The sequence below is a fragment of the Halichoerus grypus genome, chromosome X, assembly GCF_964656455.1.
Source record: "Halichoerus grypus chromosome X, mHalGry1.hap1.1, whole genome shotgun sequence".
In the NCBI taxonomy this organism is placed as follows: Eukaryota; Metazoa; Chordata; class Mammalia; order Carnivora; family Phocidae; genus Halichoerus; species Halichoerus grypus.
In genome coordinates, this window is record NC_135727.1 from 99,788,493 (window position 1) to 99,809,467 (window position 20,975).

The 20,975-nt window shown below is 42.6% G+C and overlaps 1 protein-coding gene across 1 annotated transcript in view; it reads right to left on the reverse strand.

Moving 5' to 3' along the window:
* The window catches only part of LANCL3 (LanC like family member 3), a 98,799-nt gene that overhangs the window by 13,327 nt on the left and 64,497 nt on the right, over positions 1–20,975 (reverse strand). Inside the window, exons 2-4 of the mRNA XM_036070370.2 lie at positions 12,976–13,099; positions 10,240–10,437; positions 2,953–3,160 (exon numbers count right to left, since the gene is read on the reverse strand). Coding sequence (XP_035926263.1) covers positions 2,953–3,160; positions 10,240–10,437; positions 12,976–13,099 — 530 coding nt within the window. The remainder of the gene's footprint in view (positions 1–2,952; positions 3,161–10,239; positions 10,438–12,975; positions 13,100–20,975) is intronic.

The window sequence follows — 20,975 nt, forward strand, 5'->3', positions numbered from 1 at the left end:
GGAGTGGTAGAGGGAGAAGCAGGCTTCCCACAGAGCATGGAGCCCGATGCGGGGCTCGATCCCAGGACCCTGGGATCATGACCTGAGCGGAAGGCAGACGCTTAATGACTGAGCCACCCAGGCGCCCATATGCACGTTTTAAAAAGCTTTCGTAAATACCAGTAATAAATGACCTGAAAATACAGTGCAGGAAAAGATTCTACTCACAAACCTGGGAACATAAAATACCTAGGAATAAAATTAACTAGAAACATGCAAGACCTTCTTCATAAGATCAAAACCTTACCAAATGACATTTCTAAAAACTTAAATAAAGGGAAAACATACCACGTTCCTGGATAGAAAAACAATATTTAAAAAAAAAATTTTTTTTTAAGATTTTATTTATTTGAGAGAGAGAGAATGAGAGAGAGAGAGCATGAGAGGGAGGAGGGTCAGAGGGAGAAGCAGACTCCCTGCTGAGCAGGGAGCCCGATGTGGGACTCGATCCCTGGACTCCAGGATCATGACCTGAGCCGAAGGCAGTTGCTTAACCAACTGAGCCACCCAGCCGCCCTAGAAAAACAATATTCTAAAGATTTTAATTCTCACTAAAGTAACCTATAAATTTATTGAAATTCCAATCAAATTGCCACAGAATATTTTTTAATCTGAAAATTGATTTTAAAATACAGTTGGAAGAATGAGAGAAAATGAATAATAAAATATGGCAAGTCCAGAAACAAACATTTATATAAATTGTTTATGATAAATTTGACATTTCAAATCATTGGGGTAATTGGTCAATAGATATTACTGGAATGTTCCAGTTTTTTTCAATAAAAAACACAAAGATACCCAGATAACACCATTAAAAAAAGTAAGTTCTAGATTAGTCAAAGATTTGAAAGTTAAGATAACTTTTAAATGGGTGGGAGAAATGGGTGAAGGAGGTAAAAAATTTATTTTTTAAAAGTTAAAATCACAAAGGTACTAAAAGTCAGTGTAAACTGATATTTTTGTAATCTTCGAGCAGGAAAGGTCTTTTTAAGTATAACACAAAATCCAGAAATCTTGAAAGTTTAACGAGAAAAATACTTAAAATTTTGGTCTGGCAAAAGACCGCAAGCTAAGTTGAAAGAGAAATGGCAAAGTAGGAGAATATTTACAGCATATATTGTAATAAAGAGTTACAATCCTCAAGATAAGCATCACAAGAGGATAAAAATGGGCAAACGATAAAGACAGGCTAGAAATACCCATGGGTCTAATGACTTCAATTCTAAAATTTCTGTGACAAGAAATGCTTGCACAGGCGCACAGAAATGTATGTACTGGCTATCTGGGACAATTTTGCTTGTTATTTGTAAAGATCACAAAGGTACCAAGTGTCCATTACTTAAAGATTGGTGAAATTAATCATGGTACATCTATAATGAATATATACAGTCATTTAAACAATGAGATAGATCTATACAAACTGAAATGAAGGATGTCCCTTAAAAATTGTTCATTTAAAATTATAAGCTGTATGGAGCGCCTGGGTGGCTCAGTCGTTAAGCGTCTGCCTTCGGCTCAGGTCATGATCCCGGGGTCCTGGGATCGAGCCCCGCATCGGGCTCCCTGCTCAGCGGGAAGCCTGCTTCTCCCTCTCCCACTCCCCCTGCTTGTGTTCCCTCTCGCTGTCTCTCTCTCTGTCAAATAAATAAATTTTTTTTAAAAATTATAAGCTGTAAATGGCATGTATAGTACTATTATATATACATAATAGTAGGATCTTATTAATATATATATTACATAGTTATATATACATAGATATATAAATATGCATTTATGCATAGGGAAATGTCTGGAGTGATAGAACTCTAATTTTTAGTAATAATAACAGTGAACACTTACTTACATTGCAGTTACTATGTGTCAGACAATGTTCTAAATGATAAATGAGGACACTGTGCTAAGTGAAATAAGCTGGTTACAAAAAAAACAAATACTGCGTGGTAACACTTATATGAGGTATCTATAATAGCCAAACTCGTAGAAGCCAAGAATAGAATGGTGGTAGCCAGGCACTGGGGACAGAGGGGAAAATGGAAAGTTGTTGCTCAGTGGGTATAAAATTTCAGCTATGCAAGGTGAATGAGTTCTAGAGATCTGCTGTACAACACTCCCTAGAGCTAACACTTAAAAGTATGTTAAGAGGGGGGTGCCTGGGTGGCGCAGTCAGTTAAGCGTTGGACTCTTGGTTTCAGCTCAGGTCATGATCTCGGGGTTGTGGGATTGAGCCCCTCATGGGGCTCCACACTCAATGCAGAGTGTGCTTGAGATTCTCTCTCCCTCTCCTTCTGCCCCTCCTGCTCGTGCTGTCTCTCTCTCTCTCTCAAATAAATAAATAAATCTTTAAAGAAAATATGTTAAGAGGACAGATGTCATGTGAAATGTTCTGACCACAATTAAAAAATAATCTCAAATATACATACCCTTTGGCCCAGCAATTCTACTTCTGGGGCTTTATCTTTCAGATATACCCATACACGTGCAAAAAATACATATATATAAGGTTATTCATGATAGCATTATTCGTAATGCAAAATATTGGAAATAATGCCCATATCCCTCTACATGGGACCTAGTAACTAAACTCTGGTTCATTCATGCAATGTAATACCATGCAACAGTAAAAATTAAGAGTTGCTTATGTACTGATTTAGGGTGATTGCTAACAGAGCAAGGTGCTACCACTTGCGTAAAACAAAGAGGGATGAAACTTTATATACCTGAGTATATCTCTGAGAAGATAACTAAGAAACTGGTAACACTGTCACCTGGAAAGAGAAGCAAATTGCTAGAGTGCACAGTTGATGTGATGCATCTCTTTTTTCACTTTTCAAACTATGTGACTCTATTACCTATTCAGAACATGAATTCGATGAATGTTTAGGGAAAAAAAACACCACGCCCAGATCAGCTGACCTTTGGGCTCGGTAGATGTATTTCGAGTTTCCGGTGAGGCGGTATAGCAGCAGGAAGACATAAGCACTGCCGGCGACACCGTGGCAAATCCCTGGCCCCTTCTTCAGCAGGCCCTTCTGCCACGTAAGTTCCCCACACCGGATACACGTGTCCAGGTACTGCGGTTTTTTGGAAACCAGATAAGCTTTGGCAAACAGATAGGCAATTCCTGTGAAAACATCAAAGACATCAGAGGTGACTTTGGGGCTTTATGCTATGGAGCAGAACTTCTCCAACTGTAAAAGGCTCACACATCACCGGTGTAGAACACCCATTCTAATCTGGTAGGTCTGAGGTAAGGCCTGAGATTTGGCATTTCTACCAAGTGCCCTTCTGGGAACCACGTCCTGAGGAGCAGCGCTATAGAATCTTCTAGTCTTATTTTGCCTGTGAGATTTAGTTGTTTGAATTGTATTGTGATATTGGCCCCTGGAGAAAGAGCAACAAGTACAAAGAGTGATACAATCCATAATTTACAAATGGGTTAATATTTAACGATGCATACTCTGGTAAGCATTATGCATATCTGGCTATTTGAAATGGCTAAGTGTTTATACGGCCTGCCCATTCCCCCACAGAGGTTCAGAATTTGTGATGTTAAAGTGCTTATAACTATACACCTTTTCTTTTTTTTTTAAATTTTATTTGTTTATTTGACAGAGAAAGAGACAGTGAGAGGGGGAACACAAGCAGGGGGAGTGGGAGAGGGAGAAGCAGGCTTCCCGCGGCGCAGGGAGCCCGATGCGGGGCTCGATCCCAGGACCCTGGGATCATGACCTGAGCCGAAGGCAGACGCTTAACGACTGAGCCACCCAGGCGCCCCTATACACCTTTTCTTAAGGCAAAACTGGGAGACCTTCCAGAAACAACAATGATCCCAAACGACCTGGCCAAGACTTCTACTCCAGCTGTGAAGCGAGTCCTTCCCTACTCGATTGTTCTAAAGGAAGACAGTTGCCTTCCAAACTCCTCAACAGAGGCAATCTCAATTACACAGGCAGGAACACAAACAAGAAAAGTGATAGCTATTAATGGAAATGATTTCCCCAAATTCCAGGTGCTCATATTCGGAGAGGAGATTAGTAACACAAGATCCCTCTCTCTCCTGCATGGCCTCTAACTCTCTCCTACATGAAGTGGGAAAGATTGGAATTTAGCAGGTTACGCGACTAGCTCGTCCATCAGTGTTATCTCGGCCTTTCACTCTCTTTTGACCAGGCTATTTTACAACTCCGTGGAGACAGAAATTACCTTGTAGACAACTGATAGTAATGTAAATAATTCCTATTCCTAGAAAATCACATACTGTCTGGGAGAGGTTGTTTTGACTTCCCCTTGGCCTTTGTGGAAGCAGCCAGTTTTGCATCTATTAAGCAAATTCATGTCAGCCCTCCTAATGGCCCATAAATATGCCTGCTCCTCGAATTTTCTTTGAAACCAGCTGTAACACCTTTCCGGTTCCCTCATTAATTAATGAGCTAAATAAAATTGTTGACCCACGTTTATTTTATATTTGTATGAGTCATGATTTTAGTCTCTTTTAGAATGTATCCTCTAACACTTCCTATGATTAACACATAACAACAGGCTCTCCTCAGCCAAGGCTTTCCAGTCAACCACTGACAATGGTGACCCATAGCCTATTGTCCTTCTTCACTTCTAGGAACAAAGTGTCTTCCACAAGCTAAAAGAAGATTTTTTTTTTTAAAGATTATTTATTTATTTATTTGACACAGAGAGAGCAAGCGAGAGAGAGAGACAGAGAGCAAGCACAAGCAGGGGGGAATGCAGGCAGGGGAGAAGCAGGCTCCCTGCTGAGCCAGGAGCCCGATGCGGGGCTTGATCCCAGGACCCTGGGATCATGACCTGAGCGAAGGCAGCCACTTAACCGACTGAGCCACCCAGGCACCCTAAAAGAAGATTTTAGAAGAATTGAACTTGTGACCTGTACAGTCTCCAAGGGTCTCCAGAAGGACCTCATGCTGGGTTTAATACTCTGCTGTTACCATCTTGAAATTAATAATCAATTTTTTAAAGAAGGCTGCCTTTTCACTTTGTGCTGGGCCCCCCAAATTATGTAGCCAGTCTTGGCCTTGGGTTATACGAAATAAATGCTAAACAAGATTCCTGACCTTCAAGAAGGTACTGTCTAGAAAGGGAGAGAAAAATTTGTACATGTGACTGATATACATCATAGGACACGGAGTTCCTGATGCTGTTGGAGCATAAAATGAATGACGCTGTCAATAACCCTAGAGGGATCAAAAAAGTGGAAGTTCCCTGAGGGAGACAGTTGGGTGAGGCCTAGGATAGAAGTAGGGCTTTCTTCAGGATTTTGCAGGATGCATAGGAAACTTCAAGCCCAACATGAGTTACAGAGAGCATTCTAGGCATCAGGATCAATAAGGGCAAAGATTTGCAGCCAGGGCAAACAATCCACATGAAGACCAGTGGTGCAGTGTTCTAACCAATAGGACAGGGAGATGGAAGGGTAGATTGGGTTCACCTTATGGATGGTTTTACAAGTCCAGTTAAGCAGCATGGACTATATTCTGTGGGCAATAGGGAACCAATGGGAGGGATTTTGTTGTGGATTGGTTGGGTTTTACTTTTAATGATGTGGTTAGTATTATAGACAAAATGTCCCAGAGTGGTGTCAAGAGAGACCTAAAGAAGCACAATGGGGTAGCTATGAGCTGATCATGTCGGCAGAAAGATGGCAAAGAGGCTAATAAAAGGCTCAGAGGATTTGGTGGTTGTTTAGACAGTAACTGAGCACCTACTATATATCAGGTACGGTAGTAGGTGCTAAGGTTTTAAAAAGCCTCTCCTTTCACAGTGTTTACAATCTAACTGGAGGCATTAATTAGGTTATCTGAGGGGAAGGAGAGCTGTCATGGAACACACAGGATGGCTCCTAACCCACACCTAGAGGTAGGAAAGGCCCACTAGGGGGAGTGACACCATCTAGCCTGACTACGAAAGATGAGGAAGAATTAGCCGGGTGAACTGGGAGCCCTTGGTGCTCTGCTGGATTGCCTTTACCTTACCTGCAGGTGCCCCATTTCCCAGATGCTATGAATTGGCTGCTAATAAAGCTCACAGCTGCCCTCTTCTTGAGCGATTTGCACTCAGCCAAATGAAAGGCTATGCTATATGCCCACCTCCCCAGATTTCAGCCAACGACTGGCTCCGACACAGGGAAACCAAAGGTCAGCTCCCCTGCCTCAGGATGGACCAACCCTGTGGTGTAATCTATGACTCTTAGCACCCACTCAGAAGCCAGGTGAAGCTAGTCTCCGTTTGAGACACAAAAAGCCCTCTGTGACTCAGCTCTTATTCTGTTCTGCCAAAGTCTCCTCCATTACCTACTTGAAGATTTTCGCTTCAGTAAAACTAAACCCCCCCCAGTTCCCCTTCCTTCACTATGTGGTTCCAAGCCTCTGACTGACTTTTCTTGGAATAATCTTCCCAACTTTCTTGGCCTGGCCAATTCACCTCAGACATCACTGCCTCCAGGAAGCCCTCCCCAAACCTGGAGGGGCACCTGGAATCCCTCTTCTGAGTTCCCATCATTCCCTATACAAACCTTAGCACTTAGACAATATCATATTAAAATTATGTTTATATGTCTGCCTCCCCTAGGACCTTACAAACTACTCATGGGCGGGAACTCTATCTTGTTCACTTTTGCTCCCCTAGTCTACGGCATGCTGTTTGACCTGGCAAGGGCTCCAAAAACATCTGCTGACTTTATAATGTCTCATTTCTCACCCCAGCACAGGCCGACACCGAGGCAGAGACGAGATGTGGAAGCAAGAAGGGCTGATATGGTCCAATTGCTGTGCCAGGCTATTAGCCCAAGGCAGCTTAATAGCTATCGATCCTCTGCTTCCGGCCAGAGACAAAGGACCTCTTCCTGCAGCCTGAATCACAGAATGGTCCATGGAAGGGACCTTGAAAGACTTCTAAACCTCTTGTCTTCTGACCTACTGAAACCCGCAATAAGGTTGCTTAATCTAAAAGGAAGGAATGTTGGGTTTCTTTGCTTTTGATAGGAACCGTGTCATTTTGTCACTGGAACACTGATTATTGGGCACTTACCAGAAAGCTAAGTCACCAACGATATACATGTTTACTAAACACTGGGAAAAGAAATCATTACTTAAGAAATATGGTTTGAGAAGCTAAACCTGTGAAAGCACGCAATCTAGCAGAGCCTCGCAACAGACTCGGCACGGATAGTTTGAACAGACTGGAGCATCACCACACAGGTCCGTTCTGCGGTCTGTCATTTCACTGAGGCACACATTGTACGGTGCGTGACAAAGCCTGGGGACCAATGACACCTGCACTGGTCAAGCCCTTGTTCTCTATTCAAAGTCACATACCCAGGAGCCCTTGTGAAATGATTTTAAAAACTAGCCACACCTGTGTTTCCTCCTCTGCGTGAGGAAAGGAAATGCACTGTCCGTGTTACCACAGTAATGATGTAACATAATGCAATCTAGAGTTTATTTTAGACACAGCATTTGTTTTAATGATTTTGTAAATGACTCTCATCCTGTATTTCAGAATCATTAAGGCTATGAAGAGGTCATATGCATCTGCCTGCTGTACGGCGTTGTATTTAGTGAGAAAAACTAGATGCCACACTGGCTATTTCTAAATGTGGGTGTCTGCAGATCTTTTGGGACATATCCCTCAGGAAGGGCAAGAGTCCACAGGACAAAGGGGATCTGGGGTGATCAAAAGACTGACTTTCACCGCTCCATCACCACATACTCATTTCACAGATGAAGAAACAAAGCCACGAAGGGCACACAGTGGTTTTCTCAAGGTCATTTAGTGGATAGCATTGGGGCTACGATTAGAACCCAAAGTTATTCACTTCGAAGCAAGAACTATTTCCACACTGCCTAAATGATAACTAATTAGAACCTGTAGAGGTGGGTTGAAGGACAGTCGATAGGAAACAATTGTAGGGGGAAATAAGGTATCGTTGATGAAGTTCCACATTTGGATTATCCCTTGCAGGTTTTTATTCACAGAATCAGTCTGCTGCCCCAAACCATCCGCACTGTTCATAAATCTGCTCTCAAAAAATGTTTTCCTCAAACAAGTGAAAATGATTTTTCTAAGTCATCTTTTTTAGAATTTTGGGGGAGTTTAGTGTTGCCGACTTGATGGTCTTTAACCTGTACTTATCAGATTTATAATCACTCTTAGGTTGTTTTTAGCACATCGCATAAAAGGAGGACCAATACCCTTGAGGTGGGAGTGCGGGTTGGCATACATAATGGGCCCCAGTTGGTTCTTTATTCATTTGTGAACTGGTTTATTTTTGGTAGTTCAGTGAATACGGGGTTTTAATGAGTTTGCTCTGCAACCTATGTTTAATCTTACCAAGATACAGAACGTGAATGATATATGAGGACAAATGAAGTCCCCAAGGTGATAAATCGTACGCTATACTGTTACGGTGCATGATTTACAAAGACACCCCCATCGATTAACTGACCCAGTCACTCCTTTTAATGGATTATCTTCCCATCTTTGCAAGGCTGTTACTAGCACTTTGAGTCCCTTTAAAATATTCTGTATTTAATTTGGGACACCTTCAAAATTCAAGGATTCTGGGGGTGCTTGGAGGATAGCCAGAGACCATCACTGAGAATGATTAAAGGGAAATGGGATAGGAGAGTGCTGAGCGTAACATGAAGGGATATCATTTCCAGAATGGTAAATAACTTGTTCTTCTCCAAAAAGTTCAAAGCCAGAAGAAATGGGCTCAAATCATCACCAGCGGGAATGAGCCTGGACATAATGCACAATGCGCTGGCGCCGGGACAAGCACACACAGGAGCCTTTGAAGTCCCTTCCTTAGGTAAACGTGGCAGGCACAGAAAACATGGCCAATGAGCTAAAACTTGTTATTCTTCAACTTAAACTGTACCAAAGAAAAAATGAAATCTCAGTTGGATTACAGAAGATTAATTAGGTAAGGAGCGGAAAGGAAGTAATAAAAATCAGGTAACAGACTAAAGAGAAATCAAATATATTTTAAAGCTGTGCTCATGGCACTGAAGCATAGCCTTGAAAATTAAATCCACTCCTGGGGCGCCTGGGTAGCTCTCAGTTAAGCATCTACCTTCGGCTCAGGTCATGATCCCAAGGTCCTGGGATTGAGCCCCGCGTCAGGGTCCCTGCTCAGCGGGGAGCCTGCTTCTCCCTCTGCCCCTCCTCTTGCTGGCTCTCTCTCTCTCTCTCAAATAAATAAATAAATAAAAATCTTAAAAAAAAAAAGAAAATTAAATCCACACCTAATCCAAAATTTTTGTGTTATTTTGGTATTTTAAATCTCTCCCCTGGCCAATCAACTGAAATTGATTTATTTGAATTTAATTTCTTTCAAATTGCTCCTTCTCAGAAAGCCTAATTAACAGGGTAATGGGATTTAAAAAAAAAAAAAAGAAAGAAAAGATGGAGTCTGATAAATTTCTAGGCTCAATTCCAGAGAGTTCACTGCAGATGGCTTCTCAGTTCTCTAGACTTTTTATTAGGTGATGATGGAAATCCTCATTTGAAGAATTATGGAATAGTGCATCTCAAAATTTAATGTGCATATAAATACGGAGGGATCTTGTTAACATGCAGATTCTGATTCAGTGCGTCTGGGGTGGAGCCCGAGGTTCTGCATTTCTAACCAGCTCCCATGTTGCTCCTGCCACTGGTCCAGGGACCACATTTTGAATTACCAGCCTCCAGATTTATACTGTTTGATGCAGATATTGAGCCTGTTAGTATAAAATATACACTGGCTTTCAAACACTTTAATATGAAAAAAAAACTGAAACAGCTCAAGTTTTAAATTGGTTGCATGTTGAAAAAATACTTGGGGTATAAAATATCTATTATTAAGATTCATTTCACCTGTTTCTGTTTACATTTTTAATGGGGCTACTAAAAATTTAATTTCATGTCATTCATATTATATTTTATTAGACAGTCCTAGTTTAATTTATACATAAATAGATATGGATCATATATTGTTAAAATTACAGGATCATTTCTAGAGATCCTTTACAGATTAAGACTTTTTTTTGGTTTGACAAGTTTCATGTTGACCTTTTTAGCTCATGTAGTAATGACATAAGATGAGAAATACCCTCACTCCTCAGAAAAGACACCTCTCTTTGGCTAAGCCCAATGAAAGGCAACGTTTTCAGATAATAGTGTGGGTGAGACCTGGGGCGCCATGGCACCAGTGTACCAGCTCGTTCTCTCTCTCGATGGCCTCGCCGAGCTCGGGTGGCCAGTTGCAGTTCTGTTCCTGCTCCATGAGGAAGTCCACACTCTGCCATACCAGCTCCTGATCTGAGGGCTTGAGGTGCTCGTGGTAAGACAGAAGCATCTGGAGAATGGACGACAGGCCATGAGCTGCTCCTGTACCAAGAAACAAAGCACACTTAATTCACACAATTGGGAGGACAGCCCATTTAATTTAGTGAAAAGATAATCACGGTATAAAAAAATGAACAGCAGTATTACTTGAAAGCAGACACAGTAAATTCAACTCCATAACGGTAAAGCTTTCTCTTTGCACTCAGGCCCTTGGAACTCCCCAAAAATGGCCTTAGTTTTAGCCAGTCAAAAACGATTCTTCTGGGGCCCCTGGGCAGCTCAGTCAGTTAGGCGTCCGACTCTTGGTTTCGGCTCAGGTCGTGATCTCTGGGTCGTGAGATCGAGTCCTGCATTGGGCTCTGCACTCAGCGGGAAGTCTGATTGAGATTCTCTCTCTCCCTCTGCTCCTCCCCACCCCCTCTAATAAATAAAATCTTAAAAAAAATTCTTCCTAAAATTTAGTCATAATACTTGAAGGTACCTTTCTTTCACTGGATTTTAATTTGTTAGGTAAAAAAGCTTTCCAGGAAAATATTTATGCATTAGATAGCAATCTGGTTTGTGCTATACATGTGAATGACTAGAATGTTAATTTCTCTAGAAAGATGGAAAATGAAAGGAATAGTTCTATTAAGAAACTCTAGCAGACAGTGCCAGTGCCCTGCCCATCACCTCGCCCACACTCACCATTCTGGGGCACCTCTCCTCCCCAGCTTCTACCTCAAGCATTTATCCTTCTGCCTGAGGCTTTCTCTGGCCACAGGGGTATGCCCAGCCCACAGGGACAGGACTGAGGTCCTAGGGAATTAACAGGTCTGGGAACAGCCCTCGACCTAGGAAGCAAGGAGCTGGTGGATGAATACCCCAGCTTCCTCACCATTGGGGTGGGACAATTCTGAGGCATGTTCTAGACAGTCTTCAGGGTCCCCAGTGGAACAAAGCCTCAGTTATCCACAGCTGTTCACCATTACATCCTCTATTAACCTCTTTCTCTACCCTGTCTCACTTCCTCAGTCCTTTATCAACACTTTCTAGGATCACCTCCCAAATAAGCCATTTATACCCAAATCCTTGTCTCAAGGTCTGATTCTAGAGAAAGTCAGATAGGAACTTAAAGGTTCTTTGAGAAATCTCTCAGAGAACTACTAGTCTATAAGCTCATTGCTGAAGTTGGGTACCCTCATTAGGTACAGGCTGTTGGTAAATGTCCGGGGATGACAAAGATAAGTGAGCAAAAGTCCTCATCCTGAAGGTGCACAAAGCCCACTGAGGCAGCTGGACAGGCAAACCACTAATTACAGCGTGAAGTGATAAAGGTTCCAATAAAAGCATGGCAGGGTGACCTGACACGAACCAATTTTGCTTCAGGGTAAAACCTGAAACATGTGAATGTTCCTCCAGAGAAGATTTTTTTTTTTTTTAAGATTTTATTTATTTATTTGACAGAGAAAGACACAGCGAGGGAGGGAACACAAGCAGGGGGAGTGGGAGAGGGAGAAGCAGACTTCCCGCAGAGCAGGGAGCCCGATGCGGGGCTCGATCCCAGGACCCTGGGACCATGACCTGAGCCGAAGGCAGACGCTTAACGACTGAACCACCCAGGCGCCCCATCCAGAGAAGATTTAATAAAACCTTTTTCCAAAAGCGCAAAGTTTCTCAATAGCTCTGATGATGTTTGATCAGCCTTGAAGTCTAGGTGCATTACAGATAGTTGAAAGGGCTGGGGGAGGCCAGGCATTCTGGGCAAAAGGAACAGGGACAAAGATTTTGAAGATTTGAGAGCACTTTGCTTGTAGGAGATTATACAGGACAGAACCAGAAAAGGGGGAGAGACGGAGCTTGAGTTTGGAGAAAGGAGCAGGTGATCTACAAAGGGCCCTGTAAGTCATGCTCAGGAGTGATGGGGAGCCACTGAAAGACTCAAAAGGGTAGTAACCAATTTTCACTCTACAGGCCTCATGTCTCAAAAGTAGCCATTATGACTTAGTAGTCTGTTATTATTATTATTATTATTATTATTTAAGATTTTATTTATTTATTTGACAGAGAGAGAAAAACAGTGAGAGGAAACACAAGCAGGGGAAGTGGGAGAGGAAGAAGCAGGCTTCCCGCTGAGCAGGGAGCCCGATGCGGGGCTCGATCCCAGGACCCTGGGATCATGACCTGAGCCGAAGGCAGACGCTTAACTGATTGAGCCACCCAGGCATCCCAGTAGTCTGTTATTAATCCACTAATATTAAACACTTGAAAATCTCAGTGGCTTCATCCTGTTTCCCTGTACAGAGGCACCGTTGGCAATGAGTGTATAAACCGTTCAAAAACTTCTGGTGAAATTCAGCCAATGAACTCACAATCTAGAATAAGGATTTTAGTCTTTAGGGAAAGCAATCATCAAAATAGCTACCTTTCTGTCAGACTATGAGAACATTAAATTGTGATTTGTAGTATCTATCAATATTCGTTTTTAAATGGCATTTTAAAGTATTTCTAGTTAAATGAATAGTGATGACCCAAAATCAAAATCTTCTAGTTTTTAGTCAGTGCGGGTATTAAGAGGACTTTGCCAACACTTTCACTCACCCAAGTATTCAGTTCCATAGTAAGAATACATCAGGGGGAATGGTTTCCTTTTTTTCATGGCATACTGCTTCCCAGAGTCCAGAATCGCCTGGCAAATTGATTTGATCTGTGCTGGGGTCAGTACCTGAGTAAGAAAATCAAGAAGCGGAAGTCAAATCAGGATCTTCTTTTTTTTCCACAGACACTGGATTTTCTCCTTAAGGTCCATCAGCATATTCCCCAAATCCTTTTCCTCTTATGTAAATAAGCTTAGCCAGTAGTAACTTTTTGTTTTTAAACAACTGATTCACTTTTTGTTGTCAAGTTTATCCACCCTCTTCAGAAAATTTGCTGTGTTGATGGGAAATACACATTTTTATTGCCCTAGGCTTCTATAAAATGCAAAGACCACTTTACCGCGGTTATATCATTAATCCTTGTCACGGGAACAAGAAATTGCACAGAGAACAAAGACTGGGCCTAACGGATCATGCTTAATAAAGCTGTCACTCCCAGTGTGCGGCGCAGGTCTGGCCCAGACAATGGGCCTTCGGTCTGTGTCATTTAGACTTTGCTAATAAAGCACAGCTGCATGACAGACTCACGGTAGCCTCTGCACTCCCAGAACGAAACCAAAGTCCAGTAAGTACCAAGACAAAATCACTTTCAATATCAAAATGACTCTGAATAGAGAATGGCTAAAATGCAATGACTTGCAGTCTTCCATATTTTACTCAATCTACCCACAGTCCGTTCTTAGGACCCTAGAGATGAAAATGTCCTCAAGCCTACAAAGCAGTGTTGAGTTTATTAGGATTCTGCTTAGGTGTGAGAGGTTCCTCAGGGCAGATGAGATGCTCCCAGCTCCCTCTGGCCCACTCCTTCTACCTCACCATGACTCTTTGGGGGAGCACTTACCACCTGGGGTGTTATGCCTGTCTCTGTCTCTCTCTACTAGACAACCAAGATGCCACAAGACTACGGCATCTCACCTTTTTGGTATCCTCAGTACCTAACACAGAACCTGAGGGGGCCTTTGGGAATAAATAAGTGCCAGGTTTTTACTGGAATGAAAAGCAGAGCTCTCCCTCTTTCCCTTCCTTCCACAATTATTTCTTAAGCCCCTACTATATAACAGGAAAGCTGTTCTAGATGTTGGAGGTATGACAATGAAAAGATTGACAAGACCTCTGCTCTCATGAAGCCAAACTTCCAAAAACGCAGACCTGGTCCAGAAAAGTACCAGTCAGAATAACCAATGCCACTGCCCGCCCCCCACCTGCCCCTCCAAAAATCACCTGAAGTTCAGCCTTAGATTGAATGAATCTAAGATCAAAGAAAAGTCCATTGGATTTTGGCCTCTCTCCTCACACATCAAGTCTTTCTGCCTGATATCTACCATTATACTCACCAATTCCTTCTGAAATAAAGTACTAATGACTTTTTTCTTTTTCTCTCCCTCCCACCCTTTCTTTCTGTCCCTTTCTTTTTTTCTTTCTTTCTTTCTTGCTTTCTTTTCTTTCTCTTTCTTCCTTCCTTCCTTCCTTTCTTTGCAGGGTTTTGCTCCTCTGATATACGCAACATGAGAAAGGCAAAATATAATCCAGATTTTGGCCTCCTCAAATCTAACATTTAATTTGGGAAATTAATTACATAAAGAGGAGGTTGTTCATTAATTAATTCTGCCAATTAACACTTCCTGAGTTACTATTCCAGTGAGGCCCTAAACTCGGTATTATGGGAGAAATTCTAGAAAACCCAGGACATATTTTTTTCCTTACAGGGAACTTACTATCCAGCACTGGAGATGAGATATAGCCAGAAGTCTACCATAGAACAATTTAAGTTCATGAGCCTAAGGGTGGAAAGAAAGTAATGCAGAGTATGTAACACAGACAAGGAAGCACTGTTCAGCTTCACTAAGACTTTACTATCTCGTTTTCTATCTGGTTGCTCAGAAACAATGATGTCGTGGCTTTCAACTTAAATTTTCCTCCTATTAGCAACCTATCTCTGTCTCTTGGCTGTACTCCTCCTTTCTGCCTAAAATTCCTGAAGACTCTTATCTTCCCAGACATTCCTGCCATCATTTCAAGGCTCAACCTTGGGTCTTTGCAGAGCTGAACAGCAAATTTCTCCTAAATGATTTCCTACCCTGCATCTACTCAAATTGCTACCCCAAATTTTCATTTGCTATTAAAAACACCTTTTCCTTTGTGCCTTTATCAGTGCCAACTGATTTTACATTGAGTCTCACTCTACAGAATAGCTTCCATCCCCAGTCCCATATCAACCCCTCCAGCCTGGCTTGCCCTCAGAAACATGCTAAGAGACTCGAATGGCATGGATTTCGTAGGACTCTGACCTGGTCCCAGCCCACATTTTCCTGGCAATATATCTGGCTCTTCAGATGAACTTAGGTCCTGTCTGCCAATATTGGTTCTGAATCCATATGACAAGAAACAGTTTTTGTGATAGGAAAAGATCACTGGGGTATGTATTCATTTGAATTACTAAAATTCTCCCTATTTTACTTCTATGCTACTAAATGAAAATCAGTTTATTTTTTCCTTGGTTGAGCATTTATTCATGTTCTCTCTGTGTGTGTATCTGTGTGTGTGTGTGTGTGTGTTCACCTGCTTGTTTTAAATGCAGGAAAATAATCAACTTAGATTACATGTGGTGCCCTCTTCCTTTCTTTCCATCCCTAACCCAGAGCCTAGAATAGAGCACGAGTTTATAAAGTATTTCAAACCTCCCCAGTCATGCATCATGTCTGCGTGGTTTCCTCTTATCTCTCGGGAACACTGTGAAAAACAAAGAAAAACCGTGCTAGTTTGGCTAGATAAAGACCAGTTATGCATGCAGTTCTTTATCTCTGAGAACAGACAAGGCCGACCCTTGGGTTTATCGATCAGCAGATACAAAGTGAAAACAGCGCTTATCAAAAGCGTGTGGAGGAGGAACACTGAGGAAGAGAGTGCTGTTTCTTTCCCCCTGAGCAAATAGCACAGAAAGAAGAGATGCGGTGGGAGGGGCTCATCCTTCCCTCATGTGTCTGCTTTCTCAGGCGTCGCGCCATCCCCGAGCCAGCACACAGGAATGAGCTCATGAGCACACACACTATGTCTGAGAAGGTGGCCTCCGTGTGCTTCTGAAACACCGAGGCCCAGGGAACGAGGAAGTGGCATTTCCAGTGGGGGGAAAAAGTGACAGGATGGCAGAGAGGGGCTTCCTGCCCATCAGGCCTCTACCAAAACAAACCCAAATTCCCTCTCCTGTATTTGTAGCACCTAAGGCCTATGTGTGTGTTGGTATCTTGGATGGATCTGGCTCTTTAAGTAAACTGTTTTCTACACTGACTTAAAATAAATTACGATAACGCAAGAATGCAAAGCAAGGCCGTGGTGGCTTGATTTAAAGTTTTGTTAGTTTAACTGATTCCCTTCACCAATCCTCAAACAGAGGTGTCTGTGGTGGGCTCTGGGTTTGAAGAGCTGAGAGATAAAGCCCATGCTATGCTTCTTGGCCCTACCCGAGGGTTGTGTGGTAACTGAACCATCTCCATGCCAAGGAGAGAGTTTCATTAAGGAAACGGATGATGTGACCCAAGCCACACAAACCTTCCTTCGCCACAGACCTCTTTCCCAGGCAAGTGTCCCGCCCACAGGCCCTCTGAAGTGGCAGCCTTTGCTAGCTATAGATCAACCATGGCCAACGTGATCAAGCAATAGTCCAAAATGTCCTACGTGTGTGACTGCTCATCTACGTGGAATGCAGAAAGCCACGCCTATGTCACACCAAACACATAGTAAGAATCTGATATTAATGGAGGCGTTTCCTCCAGCAATTTATTTGACCCCAGTTCTTTGTCTACCACCATATGTGGCCGCACAGGCTTCTGTTCAGAGAAAAGAAACAAGCCATTTGACTACCAATGAACATCAAAATGACTTGATGCCCATGGACAATAGCTTTGAGGAAAAGGCTTTTGAGTTGTCAGAACCTGGGTATTTTCGAACTTCAAATTGATGCCATAAAGAATACACTTGAAGGACACAGAGAGTCAGCTGTTCAAGGTATGAAAAGCTGACACAGAAAGGAAACCAGGAAGTTGAAAGTCAGTGTGGAGTCCCTGCTCTCCTTCCTACACCCCCTTGTGCCGAGCCTTAGGAGAGATCCTATAATCCACTGGATAGGTTTGGGGATTTATAGGTAAGCTAGGATGTGTGCCCTCTGCTCCCTCCTGGAATTGGGGAGATGGAAGCCTCAAAGATGTGTCTCTTGCCTCAGGGTCTAGGACCAGTAAAAGAGATAACACTGCATGGCACATCCCTGGAGAGAGCCAGAGACAATCCTAAGTTTCCTGTGCGCACCATGGTGAAGCAGGAAAAAAAATATCCCATCCCCCAAAGTAAACTTATTTTTAAAAATTCTCTGTCCAAATAATCTCAAACTAAAAAGTTAGGGAAACTTTTTTTGTACCAATATTCAATATTCACAAGTGGTTAGGTTTTTTTGTTTGTCTGTTTTGTTTTGTTTTTTACTTTTTATGCCTTTTGCGGGTTGCGGTTAGGTTGGAACCTACTAGGTTACAGAGAAGAGCCAGGCCTTTAGAAAATCTCTGCAGTGGGTGGAGATTTACCTCAGGTGTTGAGAAGACAAAAACTGACGGAAACTCCTTTGAGGCAGAAGAATCTTAAAGAGACATGACAGGGCTAAGGGACAGCTTTCAAGCAGGAAACAGATCCTGATGAATCAAACAATTCCTATCTTGTGCAAAGCCTGTGCAAGGCACTCTGGGGGAAGATGTAATCTTAATAATTAGACTAATAATACCCGAACCATTTAAACAATGAAACATTCAACATTTGTTTAAATTCAAAAAGTCATGACCTATAGGGGTAACGTGGAGGGAGTAAATATTGGGGGCCTCATAGATGGAGAGGGATCAGAGTTAAGCTTTGAAGGACAAGTAGGAAGTCGATAAATAAAAGTAGCTGGAAGGGTGGGCATTTTAAGCTGTGGGATGATGGGGAAAACTCTGGGTATTAGGGCAATGCCTCTCAGACCCAATGTGCAAATTACCTGGTGCTCTTGCTAAAATGCAGATTCTGAGTCAGTCGGTCTGGGAAGGGACCAGGATTCTACATTTCTAACAAGCTCCCAGGTGATGCTGCTGCTGCTGGTCCAGGGAATGCACCTGAGGTAGCAAGGGATTATGGGAACACAGAGGCTGGTTGCAGCCGAGGATTTCTCCTGGGAAGGGTGAGAAATATACTGAAGGAACTGTAGTAAGTTCCCAAAGACATTCAAGGAAGTAAGAGGGAGCACCTGGCAAGAACACTGCACACCATAATTTAAATGATCAGAATACCCAGAGAAGAGAAGCAAGCAACAATGGTAAATTCTCTTCCAATATGCTGTGTGTAGGAAAAACGTGTCCAAATTTACAAACCCCAGTGGAGAGTTCTCTTAGCCAATGTGGCCAGGTTTGTTATTTTCTTAATTAGTCTCCAAACGGGGGGCACATGTGCTGGTGCAGAATGAGCAAGTCCCTTCCATCTGGTTTTCCTGATGTTTCCTGACCATTATTATCCTGGGTGATGAGGAATGGGAGGGGGGGACGTTCTAGTTAATGATTATCTTCCAGTTATTAAAGGCATTCAGCGGGGAATTTCAGTTATAAACATTTGGTCCCAGATACCATTCAAAGTTGTTTCTTTTCCCTTCTCATGTCAGGAAACACAAGCCCAGAAAACACTGGAAACAAGAAAAACAGGTTTTACCCCATTCTTGCAGACTGACTGCTGGCTTTAAAGATTTATTACAAGTACCTGGTAACCCAGGCTGCACCAAGGGCCACTAGATGATGTCATTGTTCTCTGTAAGACACTAAATGTCTCAGAGACTGAGCTTTCTTATTTATGGAAAGGGGATCAGAAGGACTTGCCCCACCTACCTCCTCAGGTCCCGGGGAGACTCCTAAAAAAGCACTTGCCAATGGTTGCCGGCACACTGCAATCACCTGGGGAGCTTTTAAAAATCGTGATGCCCCGGCCACACCCCAAACCAATTAAATGAGACTATCTGGGTGTGGGACCCAGGCATCAGGATTTTTAAATCTCCCCAGGTGATTCCGAAGTATGGTAAAGTTTGAGACTCACTGCTATGAAATACTGAATAAATGCAAACAGAGTTTTTAAAAGCAAATAATAATAATAATATGCTGATAATGATCGATCATGATGAAGAGAAGAGCTAAAGGAAGGAAGAACAAAAGACCTCCCAAACAAAAGATACTCCCAGGTATAAAGAAACACCCTTGGCGTGAATCATGGGGGAGTGGAGGGAGAAACCGGATATGTCACATGAATGGATACGCTGGGTCAGGTTAGAGGTCCACTGAACCTCATCCAATGTTTCCAACACAGGCACCAATGCACATATTGTAGGACAGTCATGGAGAAACCATAGAACACAGCAGACAGTACATTGGACTAGGATTCTGGAGGTCTGGGCTTGAGATCCAACTCTGGCACAGTGACCATGGTTCAGTCATCAGAACTGTTGCCTCATCTTTTTTTTTAGGGGGGAGGGGCAGAGGGAAAGGGAGAAATAATCTTTTTTTTAAATTAACATATATTGTATTATTAGTTTCAGAGGCAGAATTTACTGATTCATCAGTTGCATACAACACCCAGTGCTCATTACATCAAGTGCTCTCCTCAATGCCCATCACCCAGTTACCCCATACCCCCTCCAGCAACCCTCAGTTTTGTTTCCTATGATTAAGAGTCTCTTATGGTTTGTCTCCCTATGTTTTCATCTTATTTTTTCCTTCCCTTCCCCTATATTCATCTGTTTTGTTTCTTAAATTACACATACGAGTGAAATCATATGGTATTTGTCTTTCTCCAACTAACTTATTTCGCTTAGCATAATACCCTCTAGTCCCATCCATGTCATTGCAAATGGCAAGATTTCATTCTTTTTGATGGCTTAATAATATTCCATTGTGTATATATACCACCTCTTCTTTATCCATTCATCTGTCAATGGACATCTGGACTCTTTCCACAGTTTGGCTATTGTGGACATTGCTGCTATAAACATTGGGGTGCAGGTGCACCTTCAAATCACTATGTTTGTATCCTTTGGATAAATACCTAGTAGTGCAATTGCTGGGTCATAGGGTAGTTCTATTCTTAACTTTTTGAGGAAAGTCCATACTGTTTTCCAGAGTGGCTGCACCACTTTGCATTCCCACCAACAGTGTAAGAGGGTTCCCCTTTCAGGGAGAAGAGAATCTTAAGCAGGCACCACGCCCAGCATGGAGCCCAAAGCAGGACTCGATCTCATGACCCTGAAATCATGACCTGAGCAGAAATCAAGAGTCAGATGCTTAGCCGACTGAGCCACCCAGGTGCACCTCCTCACCTTTAACATAAAGAAACTGGACTAAAATCTACCCACTAGGTCAGGGCTTCTTAAAATTTAGTGTGCCTTAAAAATCACCTAGTGAGCTAGCTAAAACACAGCCTCCTGAGCCTTCCCCTCAGAGATTCTGATTCAGTAGCTGTGGAATGGGGCCTGAGATCGTCTGTTTGTAGCAAGCTCTCAGGTGGTGGGCCTGCTGCTGGTCTGAGAACAACCCATTGAATAGCACTGTACTAGGTGACCCATAAGTTTCCTCGGGGCTCCATACTCTTGTTCTCTAAGAGATAGGAGGAGTCTGGCTCTTGAATGAAAGAAGGAGCATAGCATGATGATAAAAAATAGGGGCTTTGAGGTCAGACACACCCGAGTTCCGGACTTAGGTTCATCACTTTCTAGCATTGTGGGTTTACGCAAAGTTACTTATACAGCACTCTCCCATATCTGAGGTTTTGCTTCCTGTGGTTTCAGTTACCCTCAGCCAACCATAGTCCCAAAGAAGTGATCCTCCTTCTGATGAATCATCAGAAGTCAATAGTGGCCTATCGCTAAGTCACAAGGCCTGCGTCATTCACCTCACTTCA